Here is a 15,034-nt window from a genome sequence, read left to right on the forward strand (position 1 = left end):
GCTCCACAAGGGCAGGAAGTTTTGCTTGGTTCTCGCCACATTCTCAGCAACTGACTGGTACTTGGGCTCATTTTATCAACAAATCACTAGGGCCTTCATTAAAACAAGAAGTCACTGTTAATGAAATAAGTGACACCAGAGAGGATCTGCCTGGCTGTCATGACTTTCACATGACAGTTCTGAATCTTGGTGGTTAAGGAGGCCTTCGTGGGTGCCCAGAACAGGCTGGCTAAGAGGGCCTGTCTGAGCACTTGTGGTGATGACAGTTCTGATCTGGATGCCAGGGAGCTTTTCAGCTCAGTATGAGAGGTCAGACTGGTGATGGGGGCACCCACAGCAGGTTGCTGGAAGGGGAAAGGCTGCTCCGGAGCTTCCTATCCTCTGTGAAATACTTTTTAATAAACAATCACGCCCAGGATGGCCCAGGTCTTCACATTCTTCTAGAGGGGGTGTGTCTCTGTACCTGCTTCTGCTTTCCTCAGCCCACATCTTCTAGTGTCTGTGCAGGGCTCGGCCCAGGGAGGCTCTCTTTGGCTCAGGTGCTTGGCCTCCAGTCTCTAGTCCTCTGCCTCAGCCTCCAGGGAGGTTCTGCTGGCTCCTTTAAGGCTCTAGACACTTGCATATCTGTTGTCTCTTTAGTCTGTGTGAGTCTCTGGGTAAGCCTGGCTCAGAGCTGGTTGAGGGCATAGGCTCGTGCTGTACTGAGGGCAGCTTCCAGGTCAGCAGTGCTTCCTGTGCCCTGGGCCACCACTCGAGAGCCCCAGGCCTTGCCCCCCATGTGGCTGCACACAGCCAGTGCCCAGGCATCTGCTGTGAAGGCCGGCATGGCATTCTGGAGGCAGAAACAGAAGGAGCAGTGATGTAGAGCAGCCCTGCCTGCCACTATCCACTCCACGTACCCTTGAGAGTGGAGTCACAGTGGTTAGAACCCCTCCCCAGTCAGGCACACAGCTGGGGGGAATAGGGTGCGGAGACAGGAGAGGGACAGGCTGGGAATGTGTGTGCGGAGGTTGATGAATGGCTACTACTTATTTGCAAGAAATGTGCAGCCTGGAGGTGGGGTGGTGGGAATTAGGGAATCTCATGGTGCATCACTGGTTGGGTGGGAGAAGGGTGGGTTAGGGACAAGGAGATGGCCCTATCCCCACCCTGGGGTATCCTCAGAGGTCACCTCTACCCAGCCATGGCTCCCTCATCTAGGAGGAATAAAAGGCATGGAATCAGAGAGCGGACCAGGAGATGGGTCGGGTGGGGGGCTGCCCTCTCACTTCCCTCACCTGGGCCACCTGACAGGCACACAGCACCTGCCCCAGAGGCTGGGGGCTGAGCAGTAGCACGGATGTGCTGGGCGCCTGCTTACACAGCTGTCGCACCACCTTCACCAGCACCTGCGCAAGGGAGGGTAGATGGTGACCTCATAGCTCCCCTGACTCCCAGCCAGCCACTTCCCTGTGAGGACTTTCCCCTCCCTAGACCCTGGGGACACTCCCAGTACCAGCACTTACGGAGAGGGACTCGGCGGAAACTGTGTCCACAATCAGGGGCCCCTCTGAGTGCCGCTGTAGTAGCTCCTGGGTTTTCTGTGCAGCCTGTGAGGCAGGAAGGACAGCACAGGGGTCAGGCTGGGAGGCAACTGGCCCCCGTTTCTGAGCTGAGCCCCAGTCCAGAAATCCCCTCCCATTCCCCAGCCCTTCACCCCTGTCCCCCAGCAGAAGTCTTCAGCTTTGAGCAGAGGTGCCAGGGATTCTGCCTAGAATGGCCTCCTTCTTTCGGTTCCCAACTGCGTCCTTCCTCTCCTCCTTCACCTCCTCCCTTTCCTCATAGCTCCAGGCCCCTACAAATAAGTCGCCAAAGGTTCAAGGACTAGGGCTGGAGCAGATGGACGAGAGGAGGTGGAGGTGGGAGGCTTCACAGTCAAGGAGCAACTAGGGCTGAACGGTATGTGTCTGTTGGCTTCCTGCAGGGACAGCCCAAGCCAGACTCAGGTGGTGGGGGAGAGACCCAGTCTGGCAGAGAGAGAAGTTGGGGAATGGCCTGGTGGTGGTGCCTAGCTGGCAGGAGAGGGAGAAGCTGCCCATATATCTGCCCCCCTGGGTGCAGCTGGAACTCCTCTTACCTGCCCCATTTCCAGCTTTCGGATGGCAGTGTTGGCACGCCGCTGTAGCGCCTTCAGTGTGGCCTGAAGTTCCCGCCGCTGCCACTGGGGCATCATGGCAGTGTCCACGGCCTGTGGCCGGAAGCAATGCATCAAACCTTGCCTTCCCTGAGACAGTCTCTGAGGCAGGGACTGGCAGGGCCAGGGAAGAGACCATACCCACCACATCCCACCCTGCAGACAAACAACAAACATGTGGGCCAGCTGGAGTCCAACAGGAATGCTGGGGAGAGAGAGGCAGGGTCAGGGAGCCATAGGGAAGGGAATAGGGCCAGGAGAGGGCGGGGACAGCTCCATGGTAGGGGTGGCCCTCACGTCAGTGAGTCGTCCCATGTCCTTGGACAACCGCTGTGCCTCTACCACGTCCCGGCTGCCCCGACTTAGCCGCTCTGTGGCTGCTTCTACCTCCTGGGCCAGGCTCTGGCCCACCTCTCGGGCCTGCAGGGAGGGGACAGGACAGTCAGAGCTGCTTGGCTTACTTTCGCTCCCCAAGACAGGGGCTCTCAACCTGTTGCTGGTCAGAGCCAAGTTAGAAACACTGAACAATCAGGACCCATCAAGGCACCAAATAATCACAACAGATGCACTTGCCAGCAGCTGGGATAGCCCTATCTGTGCACAGGTGTGAATGCTGGTTCTGTTGCTGGGCATCCTCCAGCCTGAGAGCATCAGCTGTGTGTCCCCGGCCCCCCATCCACACCCTGGCATGCTGACCTGCTGGGCCTGCTCCCCAGTGACGGCCACCAGACGGGTGGTGCCCTTGGTAAGCTGGCGCTCCCCGATGATGACCAGGTCCCCTATAGCCCCAGTGCGTAGCAGATGCCTGTGGACAGAGGGAGGGAAGAGGAAGTCTGGGTGATGATGGGAGAGAAGAGAGCAGCCTGAGCTCCAAACCAGAAGCTGGTGGCTCCAAAGACCAGGAGAAGATGAGGGCCCAGGCCCTGGGCAGGCAGGCAGGAGTGACTCACGTCCCACAGCACAGCTCCACAGAGGTCTGCAGTGCGGCTTGGGAGGCTGGGTCCAGTGCATGGGCCACAGGCACCCCTACAGACACCACTCGCACAGGGTCGGGGTATACCTGAGGGTGAGAGGGGATGGGTCTTTTAACTGGCCTGTGGGGGACAGGTGATCTCCACCAAGGGGGCTCCCCCAGCTCACCTCATCCAGAGAGCGCAGGCCAGGGACGTGGGCAGTGCGTGCCAGAGCCACCTCCTCCATGTACACTGCCTCATCCTGCCCCACGGCCTCCTGCACAGTGCCCTCTACTGCCTGGAGCTGCTCTGGGGTCAGCGGGGCCTGGTGGGATTGAGGGTAAATAAACAGACCAACAGGGATTCAGCCCCACGCCTGGAAGTGATGCGTGAAGAAACAGTCAATGTTTAGTGAATGAGCCCCAGGTTCTAGAACAGAGGCTAACAGGTGCTCACTAAACATTTGTGGAGCAGACAACTCTTTTCCTTAGGAAGCTGCAGGCCTTTCATTAGACACTGAAAGTTGATGGAGAAACAGAAGGTGGAGGCTCTGTACTCAGGGAGCTTACAATAAGGGGCAGCCCATGGGAGAGAAATACAGGATGGGGGAGATGCAGGAGCAAGGAGCAATCAGTGGAATGGGATCTCGTCAGCGAGTGCCTCCTGGAGGACTTGCACCGGGTATACAAGGAGCAAGGGGCGGCAGAGAAGGGAGAGGGCAGCTCACTTTGAGCAATAATGGCCTGGGGGACAGCAGGAACAAGGAAGCTAAGTGGCTGAGGTGAAGGAGGGCTCCAGACACTGTCCAGCCTGACCCTTGCTGGTTTGGAAGGAGCCTGATGGGAAGCCACCCGCCCAGGGTCCCCCAGTGACTGAGGGACAGGGAGCCCAGGCCCTCTTACTGGCCAAACTCCCACACCACCAGACTCTTGCCTCAAGCCCATCGCCTCACATGAAGCCTGCTCACCTGCGTGGCCACATCGAAGCGCAGCCGCTCGGGATTGAGATGGGAGCCACGCTGCTCTGTGCCGGGGCCCAGGGCCTGCCGAAGCGCCCAGTTTAGCATGTGGACGGCCGTGTGCTTCTCCATGCAGCTCAGACGCCAGGCCTGAAACACTTTTGTCACCTGGGGTCCTGGGTGCGGGCAGGGGTGAGAGTGTAAAGGAGCTGCAGGGTATCAGGAACAGCAGGGGTGGGGGCCTCACCTCATCCACGTGCAGCTGCACCTGGTCACCGACCTTCAGGCGCTCAGGGGCCACTACCTCATGCAGGATGAAGCCTCCGCAGACCTGGGCCTGGGCCACTGGGAACAGCACGTCCTGGGAAGGGCAGGTCCAAGGCACTGAGTGCTTCTGTACTCTCTCTCCCCTTGGCTCCCTTCTGGCCTGGGTCTGTCTCCTGCAGGAGTTAACCTGTGTTTGGCTTGGGGGGGACTCACCGGCTGCTCCACCCGCACCAGGTAGCCTCGGTCAGAAGCCTGACCTCCCTGTTCAGCGTAGAAGTTGGTTTTGTCCAAGAGGAGGCCACAGCGCTGGCCTTCCCCCACAGAGGCCACGGCCGTTCCATCCTCTGTATACAGCTGGAGCACTTGGGCCTCACAGGTACTGAACTCTGCCAGGGCAAGAATGATGATCAGTGCTAGGTAGGGGTTTGGGACGTGGGATGTGGGTCTGTGCCCTCCTTGAAGCCAACAGACATGTGACTGGGAGAGGGTACTTCCAGCTGGGGGGCACAGCGACCCCTGGTGGCTGCCAGAGGGAAAGCACAGGGCAGGTATTCTGACCTGTGCTCATGCTCCGACCTCCCTCCCAATCATAGTCAGGCAGGCCCTGGCCATCCGCCTCAGTCCAGGCTCTCACCATAACCCCCGCTGGGTCGCAGGGAGTAGCTGTACTTGGGGCTGTCATCAGTTGGGGGCACCCCTCGGCGCTGCAGCTCCCCCAGCGCATGGACGTCAAGCCGCAGTCCCTGCTCGTGAACTGGCTCAGCCTGCTGTGCCCGGCGCTGCAGGACAGGCATGTGTACAAGGGAGGGGTGCAAGGGGAATGCAATGGGACCTGAGTCTCCGCAGAGCCCTGACTGCCTGCAGCTGTGTGGACACTGTGGCCCTCTCTGGAATAAGCCCTCAGGCTTGGCTGGCTGCTAGGGACCCTGGACTGGCTGGTGAACCACCATTGTGCTGGGTCTCAGGACCAGGCCTCCCTCACCCACTGCTGCCCCGATGACCCCCTCTCTCGGACGCTGTGCTGGCCTGTCCCCCTTCTGCCCCTGTTTGGCCCACCATATTAGTGTTCCTCTCCACGGCCTGTGGCTGGGGCCGAGGTAAGGGGACAGATCTACCCCAGCCTCCTGTTTCTCTCAATAGCTGCAGCTCCTCCTGCAGGAACTAAAGGCCAAGGAAGGGATGGCTGTGTCCCAGCAGAACCTCGGGCAGGGGTGCCCCAGCCTGTACCTGGGCCTCCTCCTTGGCCAGCCGTGCCAGCCCGGCAGAGTCCAGCTGTACCCCTTTCTCCTCCAGCATCAGCTCTACCAGGTCCAAGGGGAGCCCCAGGTTCCCAGACAGTGACAAGGACCAGGCCACTTCGGCTTTGAGGAAGGAAGACAAAGGGTGTTGATGGGGGAGGGGGAGGATGGAGGAGGGGGAGAAGTGACGGAGAAGTGAGGACCAGGGGTTTTCTAACCACACAGATGCCACTGGGTGCCAAGCATAAGTGCCCCCTCCCTACACCAGGCAGGCCCAGGAGAGGGGTCACCTTCAGGCTTTAAGCTCCAAAGCCAGACCTGGGGGTCACCCCGGGTTCTCCCTTGGCATATGTCATTTCAGAGGAGGGAAGAAGCTCATTCTTGGCTTGAAGCCAGCCTTGGAAGGCAGAGACCAGAAGCAGGGCCAGCTGGGCCTTGGGGAAGTGGGGAGAAGCAGGTCTGGGTGTAGGAAAGAATACAGGGAGAGGGATGTGGGGAAAGAGGGTGTGAGGCCCAGGAACTCCCTCCCCACCCCACCCCAGCCCAGGCTCGCCTAAGTGGGGCCCTCACACCTTGGTCAGGTGCCCCACTCACCAGGGAACACATCGGAAGGCCCCAGGCGCCTCAGGGTCCGCTCGATGATCCGCCGACCCCGCTGCAGGGAGGCCAGGAAGGCTGCCTCATCCTCTGACACTAGGTTGGCTATCTGATGGGGACAGGGCAGGATTGGAGCTGGGCCTCCTGAGAGGGAGAGCCTCTCTCCACCATCCTCCCGTCGGCCCTTCCCTCCCCCATCCAAAATCCAGTACCTGGGCTGAGTTCTTCCGCAGTTCCGGATAAGCATCTCCCTGGGGGCAGTGGAAAGGGCTGAGGAGGTGTCAGAGGCAACCAGCCCACTCTGCACCTCACTCGGGGCTTCCCTCGGGACACCTGTCTGGGAGGCTCAGAGGGGCTGATGGCTGGGGGAGGGATCCAAATGGGGAATCATTTTTGCGCGCGTGCGCGCGCGCGTGTGTGTGTGTGTGTGTGTGTGTTAGGGGGTGATGCGGGCAGAAGGGGTCTCGAGGTCAAAGGCTCAGTAGCCTGGGCAAGAAGGCCTCCAGAAGGCTCCCTACTTCTTGTAAGCAATTCTGTTTCCCAGCCTACTGAGGACTCTGAGCTGGACATGTAGGGTGGTGAGCCCAGGCTGGGGAACTGTATGGGCTGAGCAACGGGCTCCCCAAGTGCCCAGAGAAGCCCAGGGGAGCGAGGAAGCTCTACCCTTACCAGTGTCTCCACCACTACAGGCACCAGGCTGCCCAGGAAGCCAGGTGGTGCCTGCAACACCTCTGTAGAGAACCGCACGGCTCGACGGAGGATCCGGCGAAGTACCAGCCTAGAGGGGTTCACAGCCCAGACATGAGCCCCCAGCAGCCCCTGGTCAGCAGGGAGGAGAGTGGGGAGGACAAGGTCCAGAGTGTGTGCTCCCACACCCAAGCCCTCTCCCTTCCCTCTCCTCCTGCCATCTCGACCCACCTCTCCATCTCCCTCTCTCCTCTCCCCTGCAACCCCTCACTGTAGCCCTTTCAGACTCACGGGGCGCCAGACATGCCGGGGGAGACGCCGTCAGCGATGCAGATGCTGAGTGTGCGGATGTGGTCAGCCACCACGCGGTATGCAGTGTCTGTGCGCCCCTCATCTGCTGCCCCAACCCGGCCCAAGTAAGGGGGTGCCCCGCAACCCTGGGAAGCAGGAGAGGAGACAAGGCTGCCGGTCTTGCCTGACTGGCCCAGGCGGGATGCTCTCCACCACCCCTAGAGCATCTGCCCACATCCCTAAAACCGACTGCATCTGGAATGGCCCAGATGGAGAAGCTTCAAAGGTGAGTGGGAGCCAGTCCCTGCCTCAGGGGGCCCACGTTCAGCACTGACAATGACCATGGCTGTGATCATTTACTATTAGAACTGGGTGGGTGCTTGAATGACATGTTGTCTAATCCCTAAAATGTCCTGTTCTGTTACCATCCTGGCTTACAGAGGAAAGCGAGACTCAGAGGCACTAAGTTCCATAAGGGCTCACAAGTCAGGAGCAGATCTGAGATGTGAACCCGGCTGGCCCATCCCACCCAGGTGCTCTCCACCCTGCCACACCTGCCTCTACAGCCTCTGTTCAGACAGGGAGGGAGGGTGGAGGCTGTGGACACATTAAGCTGTGCTCTAAAGCCAGTGCTTGATTCTTCCAGCTCCAAGCCTGTCTCTTCCCCAAGCTCCCCCTCTCAATGAACAGTCCTGCCATTGCTCAAGTCAAAAATTTGGGAGCCAGCCTTGATTTTCTTTCCACTCCTCATCCAATCAGTGGGGCCTTTTGCATCTACTTCCATGAGATCTTTCACACCAATCTACTTTTCTCCACTTCCACTGCTACCAGCCTAAGCCATGTGCTACTGTCTGTTTCCTGGACCATGAGACAGCCTCCCAGCTGGTTTCTCAGCTTCTACTCTTGTCTCCCTCCAGCCCGGCCTCCACACAGCGACAGGAGTGGCCTTTTAAAAGCATCAGTCACATCATGCCCATCCTCCCTTGGAGCCCATCCCACCACAGTTAGAATAAAAGATCCACTTTGCACTTTCAGGCCCCACAAGATGTGACTCCTGCCTTCTTTTCTGTGGTAGATTGTTTGCAAAATTCTTCCCTTTCCTGTGTGCGTACCTTTACAGATGCTTTGCAGTGTGATTTTACACTTGCTTCCCATCAAGGGCTAGAATTTATTTCTCTGTCCCTTGAATCTGGGCTAGCCCTTTGACTTGCTTTGGCCAACAGAATGTGGTGGAAATGACACTGTTGTGAGCCTAGGCCTCAAGAGGCCTTGTGTGTTTCTGCTCTCCTTGGAAGTTTGCCCAGTGTGATGTGAATAGGCCCAAGCTAGCCTGCTGGTTGACAGACATATGACCCGGTCACTCCCATCACCCCAAACTGACAGCTAGCCAACTCCCAGAAGTAAAGCCACCTAGCATCTGACCACAGATGTACGAGAAAGCTCATACAAGACCAATGACCCTGCTGAGCCCAGCCTACATCACTAGCCCACAGTCTCGTACACTACATAAATGGTTGTTGTTTTGAGCCACAAAGTGTTAGGTGGTATATTATACAGCAAAAGCAAGCCCACATATGCTCCAACTGTATCCCAAGTAATTCTACTTTAGCTGGCTGGCCACCTTTTTGTTTCTTTCCTGTCTCAGGGCCTTGGTACCTACTGGTTCCCCCTGCCTGGAATGAGTTTCCTGTGGTTGATTCCCCGTTTCAGGTTTCAGCTCAGAGGTCATCTCCTTGGTGAGCCTTTCCCAAACATGTCATCAAAGATTCCTCTGTACCCCCTCCACCCGCCAGTTACTATCACCCATGCCTACTGCCTAGTCACAATCTGTAAGCTGCTGTCTTGTTCTTTAATACATTAAAACAAAATTATCTATCTCCTAGGCTACAATGTAATTTCCACTATCTCTTTTCTGTTTACTGCTGTATCTCCTGGACCAAGCACAAAAGTTTAACACAAAGTAGGCACTCAACACGTATATTTTGAATAAATGAAGGACGGAAGGAATTAGGATGAATATCAGGTAATAAACATGAGTCTGAAAAAAACCCCAAAAAACAAAAAACATTAATCTGAGCGTCATGTTTGACACTCATGTATCCTTGGCTGGTCACTGTCCCCATACGCAGGGATACTCTGAGTTCTCAACAAAGACGGAAAGCAACAGTGGTGAGCACTAGAGACAGCACGTCTGAGGGGCTACTGGAAGGGAAGAGGCAGGCTCACCTGGTGTATGGCGTTGAGCAGTGGGGAAAAGAGGTCGGTGTCATAGGTGGAGTGTTTGCCTTGCAGCACGGCCACCAGCCTTTCCAGGCCCATTCCTGTGTCCACGTGCCGCTGGGGCAGGGGCTGCAGGCTTCCATCTGCTTCTCTAGCCAGGAAAGGTGTGCAAGGTGAGGCCCCACAGGGGATAACAGGTGTGAGGCAGATGCTCCAGTGGAGTTGAGGGATGAGGAGGGGTCCAGGGGAGCCAGCAGTGGGAGGAACCAGAGGGCAGTATCACCCCCATCCCCCCAAAGCAGATGACGATGGCCTTGGGTCCTGTCCTTTCTGATAAAGTGTGATCTCCACCCTCACCCTCTGCTGGGGCCCTTGCCAGGACCCAGAAATCCCCTCTCTGGGACAGAATTCTTTGCCCTTAGAAAGAGACATGTCAAAGCTGGAAGAAAATCTTAGAGATCATCAAGTTCAACTCCATTGTATGAGGAGAGAGCAGAACCCAGAGAGAAGCAGTGACTAGTTTCAACTGTCCTGGGCATAGACAAAGATTAAATCAGTTACTATCCGAAAAGTGTTTAAAAATGTGCCTGCTACAGTGTAAGCACGGTTTAAGTGTTAGTTTTTGTGAGAGATGGATGAAAGTCTCCCAGCTGCCGCCTTTTTCACTCCAGCCAGGGATCTCCCTCCTGCTCCAGCACCCTATTACCTGTTGTGTTGCATGAAGACCAGATTCCAAAGCTCCACTAGCTGGGGGGCTCCCACCCCACCAGCCAGGTCATAGTGGATTTCGGTACAGGGCCCACAAGGACCAGTATCACCCATCTCCCAGAAGTTTTCCTGCGGTCCAAATGAGAGCACGCGGCTGGCGGGCACCCTGGGAAGAAAGCCAGGCAGGTGGTGGGGAGACAGACAAAGGCAGGAGTGGGGACCCTCTCTGCCAGGAGAGCCCCTCCATCAAGCTCAGCTGGAGGAGGAACAGGGCTGACCCCACAGTATCCCCGTGCTATGTGGAGACTCTGAGGACCAGAGCTAGTAGTCTCTATCTTCCAGTTGTCTTGTCCTCCAGGAGTGGACACACAGGGGGGTGGACTCACCCTAAGTTGAGCCAGATGTCCCTGCTCTCCAGGTCTGGACCCAGCCCTGCCTTGGGGTCACCACCAAAGTAGGAGACCCAGAGCCTGTCCTCAGGGATCCCATAGACCTGAGTCAGCAGTTCCCAGGCCATGCTGCAAGCCTCCTCCTGCAGTGGAAACCCAGGGGTGGGAAGAGGAAGATGGGTGAGAAGAAGGCCCCACTGAAGTGCCAGTCAAGCCACGTGAGTTCAGTCCTTGGCTTAAAACAAAAGTATTTCACTGGTTTTGTGCCCACCTTGTTTCTAGAACAAGCCATGACCATTTCTGCTTCTGAGTTTTTTCTTGCATAGAAACCTTCTTCCGTCTTCTGAATCCTACTTTCTTTCAAGTCCCACCTTCTCTATGAAATCCTCTATCCACCCTAGTCTAGGATGATTTTTAAGTCCTGCACTTTAGTACCACTGTCTGACTGTTTTTTCATACAATAATTATTGACCAGCCATTAGGTAGGAAGCAGAGTCCTGGCCTTCAAGGAGCCTGTAATCCAATCAGGGAGGCGAGACACATTCCCAGTGTAAGTGTTCCTGTGGCACTTTACCTGTGTCTGGTATAAGGCTCTGCCTAAACAGACTCTAGGAGTGAAGACAGGACTAACCTTGACCCCCTTTCTTGGCTGACCACTGATCTTTTCCTAACTCCATGGCTTCCCGGAGACTCACCTTAAAATATTCACCCCCAAAGGCCCAATTGCCGAGCATCTCAAAGAAGGTATGATGGGAAAGGTCTCGGCCCACATCCTCCAGGTCGCTGTGGCGTCCTCCAGCCCTCACACATTTCTGGCTGTTGGCTACACGTCGGAAGCCTGCCATTTCGCTTCGTGGATCCACAGTGCCCAGGAAGATTGGCTTGAACTGGAAACACATGAAGAAGGGGGAAGAGAGATACCTTAGTCCCTCAGCAGAAGGAAAAGGCAGGGAGTGAGGGCAGAGATGGCATTTCAGACTGAAGGCTGAGTGTCCCCTGATAGTACGGTGTAGTCTTGGCCTGGGAGAACCCATCTCTCGTGTGTCTGGGCAGAAGAAGGATAAATAAATCATGAAATAGATTCTCTGCTGGTAAAATAGGCAAGGCAAGAGAAAGAGGAATGTGCTGGAAACAGGGCACTGAATGACTGCATCCTCCAACTCAGCTTCTTCAACCACACTCAAGAGCTTCAGGGTACATAACTGAGACCCCAGGGTACTGGGCACCCCTCACAATGTTAGCATTTAATAGGGATCTTGGACAGCCTCTAAGGTTAACCTATTCCCATTTTACAGGTGAAGACAAAGAGGGTAAGTGGTGCTCAAAGTCAAAAGTTCAAAGAACACAGTTTAGCAAACGGTATGCACTCAATAAGCATTTATTTTAATGAATGAGTTATCTTTATTTAAACATGAATGAATATATGAAGAATGAATATATGAAGCCGGATTTCCCCCACCAGTCTGCCCCTATGGGCCGCTACACCCTCCATTCCTGGACCTAAGACTCAATCCCAACTCAGAAATTCCCCGGTCCAGCCCTCCCCAAATCTAACTTGTTCCCCAAACACTTAGCCCAACCATGCAACTCCCTCTTTCCCCCAAAAGCTACGAGCTCCGCCCTTCGCTCCTTTTGCCCAATACCGCAGCGCCTTTCTCTCTGGAAAAAAATCACAAACTCCGCCCGGATCTGCATGGCGCAGCCCCTACCTGGTTCATGCCCGCGTTGACGAAAAGCAGACTGGGGTCTCCGCGGGGCCGCACCGAAGCGGACGGCACCAGGTGGTGGCCGTGGCGGTCCCGAAAGAAGCTCAGGAAGGCGTCCCGCACTGCCGTGGCCGGGGCTGGAGGGGCCTCGGATGAGAGCGCCCGGCGGCTGGGGCCCCGCCACGGGGGCGACCTTCGAATGGCCCGCCGAAGGCGCCCGGCTGCGGTGGCCAGCGCCGCCGCCATCTTAGCTCGGGGCAGTGACTTCACGGGGCCAAAGGGCACCGCGGGGATAGAAGGTGACGTGAGAAGGACACATGTTTCCTACAGCGGCCCCTGGCGAGGAGGACTCAAAGCAGCCTCTGTCTCCTTTCAGAAGTGACTAGGAAGGAGTCGACCTAGCACAAGCCTCCTGGCACATGGTAGGTCCTTAACTCATTTGGCAGTCAACAGATATTCACTGAGAGCCCACTGTGTCCCAGGCATTGTTTTAGGCGCTTAAGGTACATTAGTAACAAAGTTAATAAAAACCTATGCCCTCCAGAAATCTATATTGGATCAGTAATTCTTATGTTTATTGATTTTGCAAAGTTACAAATGGAGTTGCAGTGAACAGGCGTGGGTTCAGCTCCGTGTGGTGTATGCGTGTATATGTTTCCCCGTTGACAGAAGGCAGAGATGGCCTAGGGAGGTGATGTCAGCATTCATTCAAGAGTCATTCGGCAAACATTTATTGAATACCCACTACGTGTCAGTCACTCCTCAGTTCTCTTTGCCCTTGGCATTAGAAATGGCCATTTTGTTCTTAGGGACTGAAGCAGGCCCTTTGGAGCAGGAGTTTAGCGGAGACACAGGAGCCAAGCAGCATCTGTTCCATTATTAATTGCTTAATAACATTTGGTCTTTTAATTTGCCTAGGGATTAGAGAGAATCCAGGTTGTCAGGGCAGGATGAAGCTGTTGGCTGATAGCTGCAGAGATTTCTCTCTCTCTCTAAGCCTTCCTGTGCTCTACGGTTTTGTGTGTTTTGCTCTAAGGTAAGAAAGAACCTGTTCACCTCTCTTTCTGTCTTTCTCTCCAAGGTGACAGCTGTGATCATGAGACCAACACACGCCCTTGTGAGTGGAGCCAGGGTCTTTATGGAGCTTCTTATGATAACCTCTGCTCTTGGTTTGGGAAATTAAACAAGAAGAGAAGAGAATTTGCTAAGATTTAAGCCCAATAGGTTGCAGCAGAGCTGAAGTCAGTGTGGTCACCTCCAAGGCCTCAGCCATCCAGGTGGGTTCGTTTGGCCACCATTCTTCGTGAGTTATGTTATTTAGGGACTTTTGAGACAGTTTCCCTGGGAAATGTGAGGTCTTTTTTTGGACTTGAGTTTCTACAGTGATAGTGAATTCTCAACTTTGTATTCTGACAGAGCCCACAGCATCCATCTCGTGATTCTCTATTTCTTCCTTTGCCCACGTAGATTAAAGGTGTTGTTTCGAAAGTGTTTTGCCTGTGTTGGTTTTTCCAATGTTTTTGGAACAGGAACCTAAAGCCAGATGGGGATTTCTGTGAGATTCATGATCTTGAGACAAGACTGTGAAATTCTTCCCCAAACTGAGATGAGAGTGTTTTGCTAGAGAAATCTAACTGGGGCCTCTACCCACTACTGACGTCAACTTTTTTTTTTTCCTTCCGATTTTGCCTAGAAAGTCTTTGCATTATAGTAGGAACAACATGTTTTTAGATTATTGTGGCTCTAGTGTGGAGCCATGAACTTTTTTTCCCAAACAGCTTTATTGAAATATAATTCACATACCACACAGTTCATTCAGTTAAAGTGTACAATTCAAATGGCTTTTAGTACATTCACAGAATTGTCATCTGTCCAACATTTAGGACATTTAGATCATTTTCATTACCTCCAAAAGAAACCCCATACACTTTAGCCATTCAATCCCAATTCCCACATCCCTCCCAGCCCTAGGCAATCACTAATCTTTATGTCTCTAAAGATTTGCCTATTCTGAACATTTGCTATAAATGGATTCATACACTGTATGGTCCTTTTTTCACTTAGCATAATGTTTTCAAGCCTCATCCATGTTGTAGAATGTATCATGGATTTTTAGAAATGCATATTTTGAGTTGTTTTCCCTCATCTTATCACTTTGTCCTTGCCATTAAAAATGATCTTTTTTTTCTTTCTTTGAATGTGGTATCCTCTGGTAAGTCAGTTTCTTCTTTTTAATATTTCCCAGTGAAGCAAAGTGGTTCTTCTAGGATTTGGATGTGCTTATTCTGACTTGTCACTGTAATCTGATAAGGAAGTTAAATTGAAGGGCTGCAGTTTCCGAAGATAGATGAATATGGAGAAAAGTCACCAGACTAGGAAGTTATTGACTTGGGAACTTCTCTCAGGAGTTCTCATGCACTGTCTTAGTATCCATAGGAATTTCATTTGGGGGTTTAAAATGCAAATGGGGTCTTGCTTCCTGGGAGCTGTTCAGCTTGGGTACTGCCTTCCCAGGGACTTGGGTTGGCCCTTAGGCTGCTGTCTGACTTATCTTGGCAAGTCCAAGGCACCCACCCATTCTTTGAGCCCTCTCTTTCCACCTTATTCATAAGAAGTAACACCCTTACTCTGGGAATGGAAATTGTCCTTCCTGATTTCCCCATTGACTTTGAGAGCAGGAACTCGAGGTCAGTGATGCATTCCGTCCTGGACTGATGGTCAGAAGAGACACGAGGGGATTTTCACCCTTACTAATCATAAGGAACTCAGCTTTGGGAACTTCCTCTTGTAAATCATAAAGGCTGTTTTTTAGTGTCTGAGTTAAAAATTCAACCTATAAGAGGTGTT

The 15,034-nt window shown here is 54.1% G+C and overlaps 1 protein-coding gene across 1 annotated transcript; it reads right to left on the reverse strand.

Annotated features, from left to right (window-relative positions):
• Positions 1–94: 94 nt before the first annotated feature.
• On the reverse strand, positions 95–12,510 carry AARS2 (alanyl-tRNA synthetase 2, mitochondrial). The gene is made up of 22 exons (XM_010973944.3): positions 12,191–12,510; positions 11,177–11,368; positions 10,479–10,624; positions 10,091–10,258; positions 9,391–9,535; positions 7,165–7,310; positions 6,856–6,964; positions 6,399–6,437; positions 6,184–6,295; positions 5,579–5,712; positions 4,986–5,130; positions 4,565–4,737; positions 4,332–4,445; positions 4,094–4,234; positions 3,314–3,451; positions 3,124–3,233; positions 2,870–2,978; positions 2,471–2,593; positions 2,117–2,227; positions 1,506–1,589; positions 1,278–1,388; positions 95–832 (listed from the first exon to the last, which is right to left on the reverse strand). Exons 1-22 carry the CDS (start codon positions 12,431–12,433, stop codon positions 668–670), a joined length of 2,958 nt encoding a protein of 985 aa, XP_010972246.3. The 5' UTR covers positions 12,434–12,510; the 3' UTR covers positions 95–667.
• Positions 12,511–15,034: the final 2,524 nt, after the last annotated feature.

Source organism: Camelus bactrianus, chromosome 20, assembly GCF_048773025.1.
Source record: "Camelus bactrianus isolate YW-2024 breed Bactrian camel chromosome 20, ASM4877302v1, whole genome shotgun sequence".
NCBI classification, from domain to species: domain Eukaryota; kingdom Metazoa; phylum Chordata; class Mammalia; order Artiodactyla; family Camelidae; genus Camelus; species Camelus bactrianus.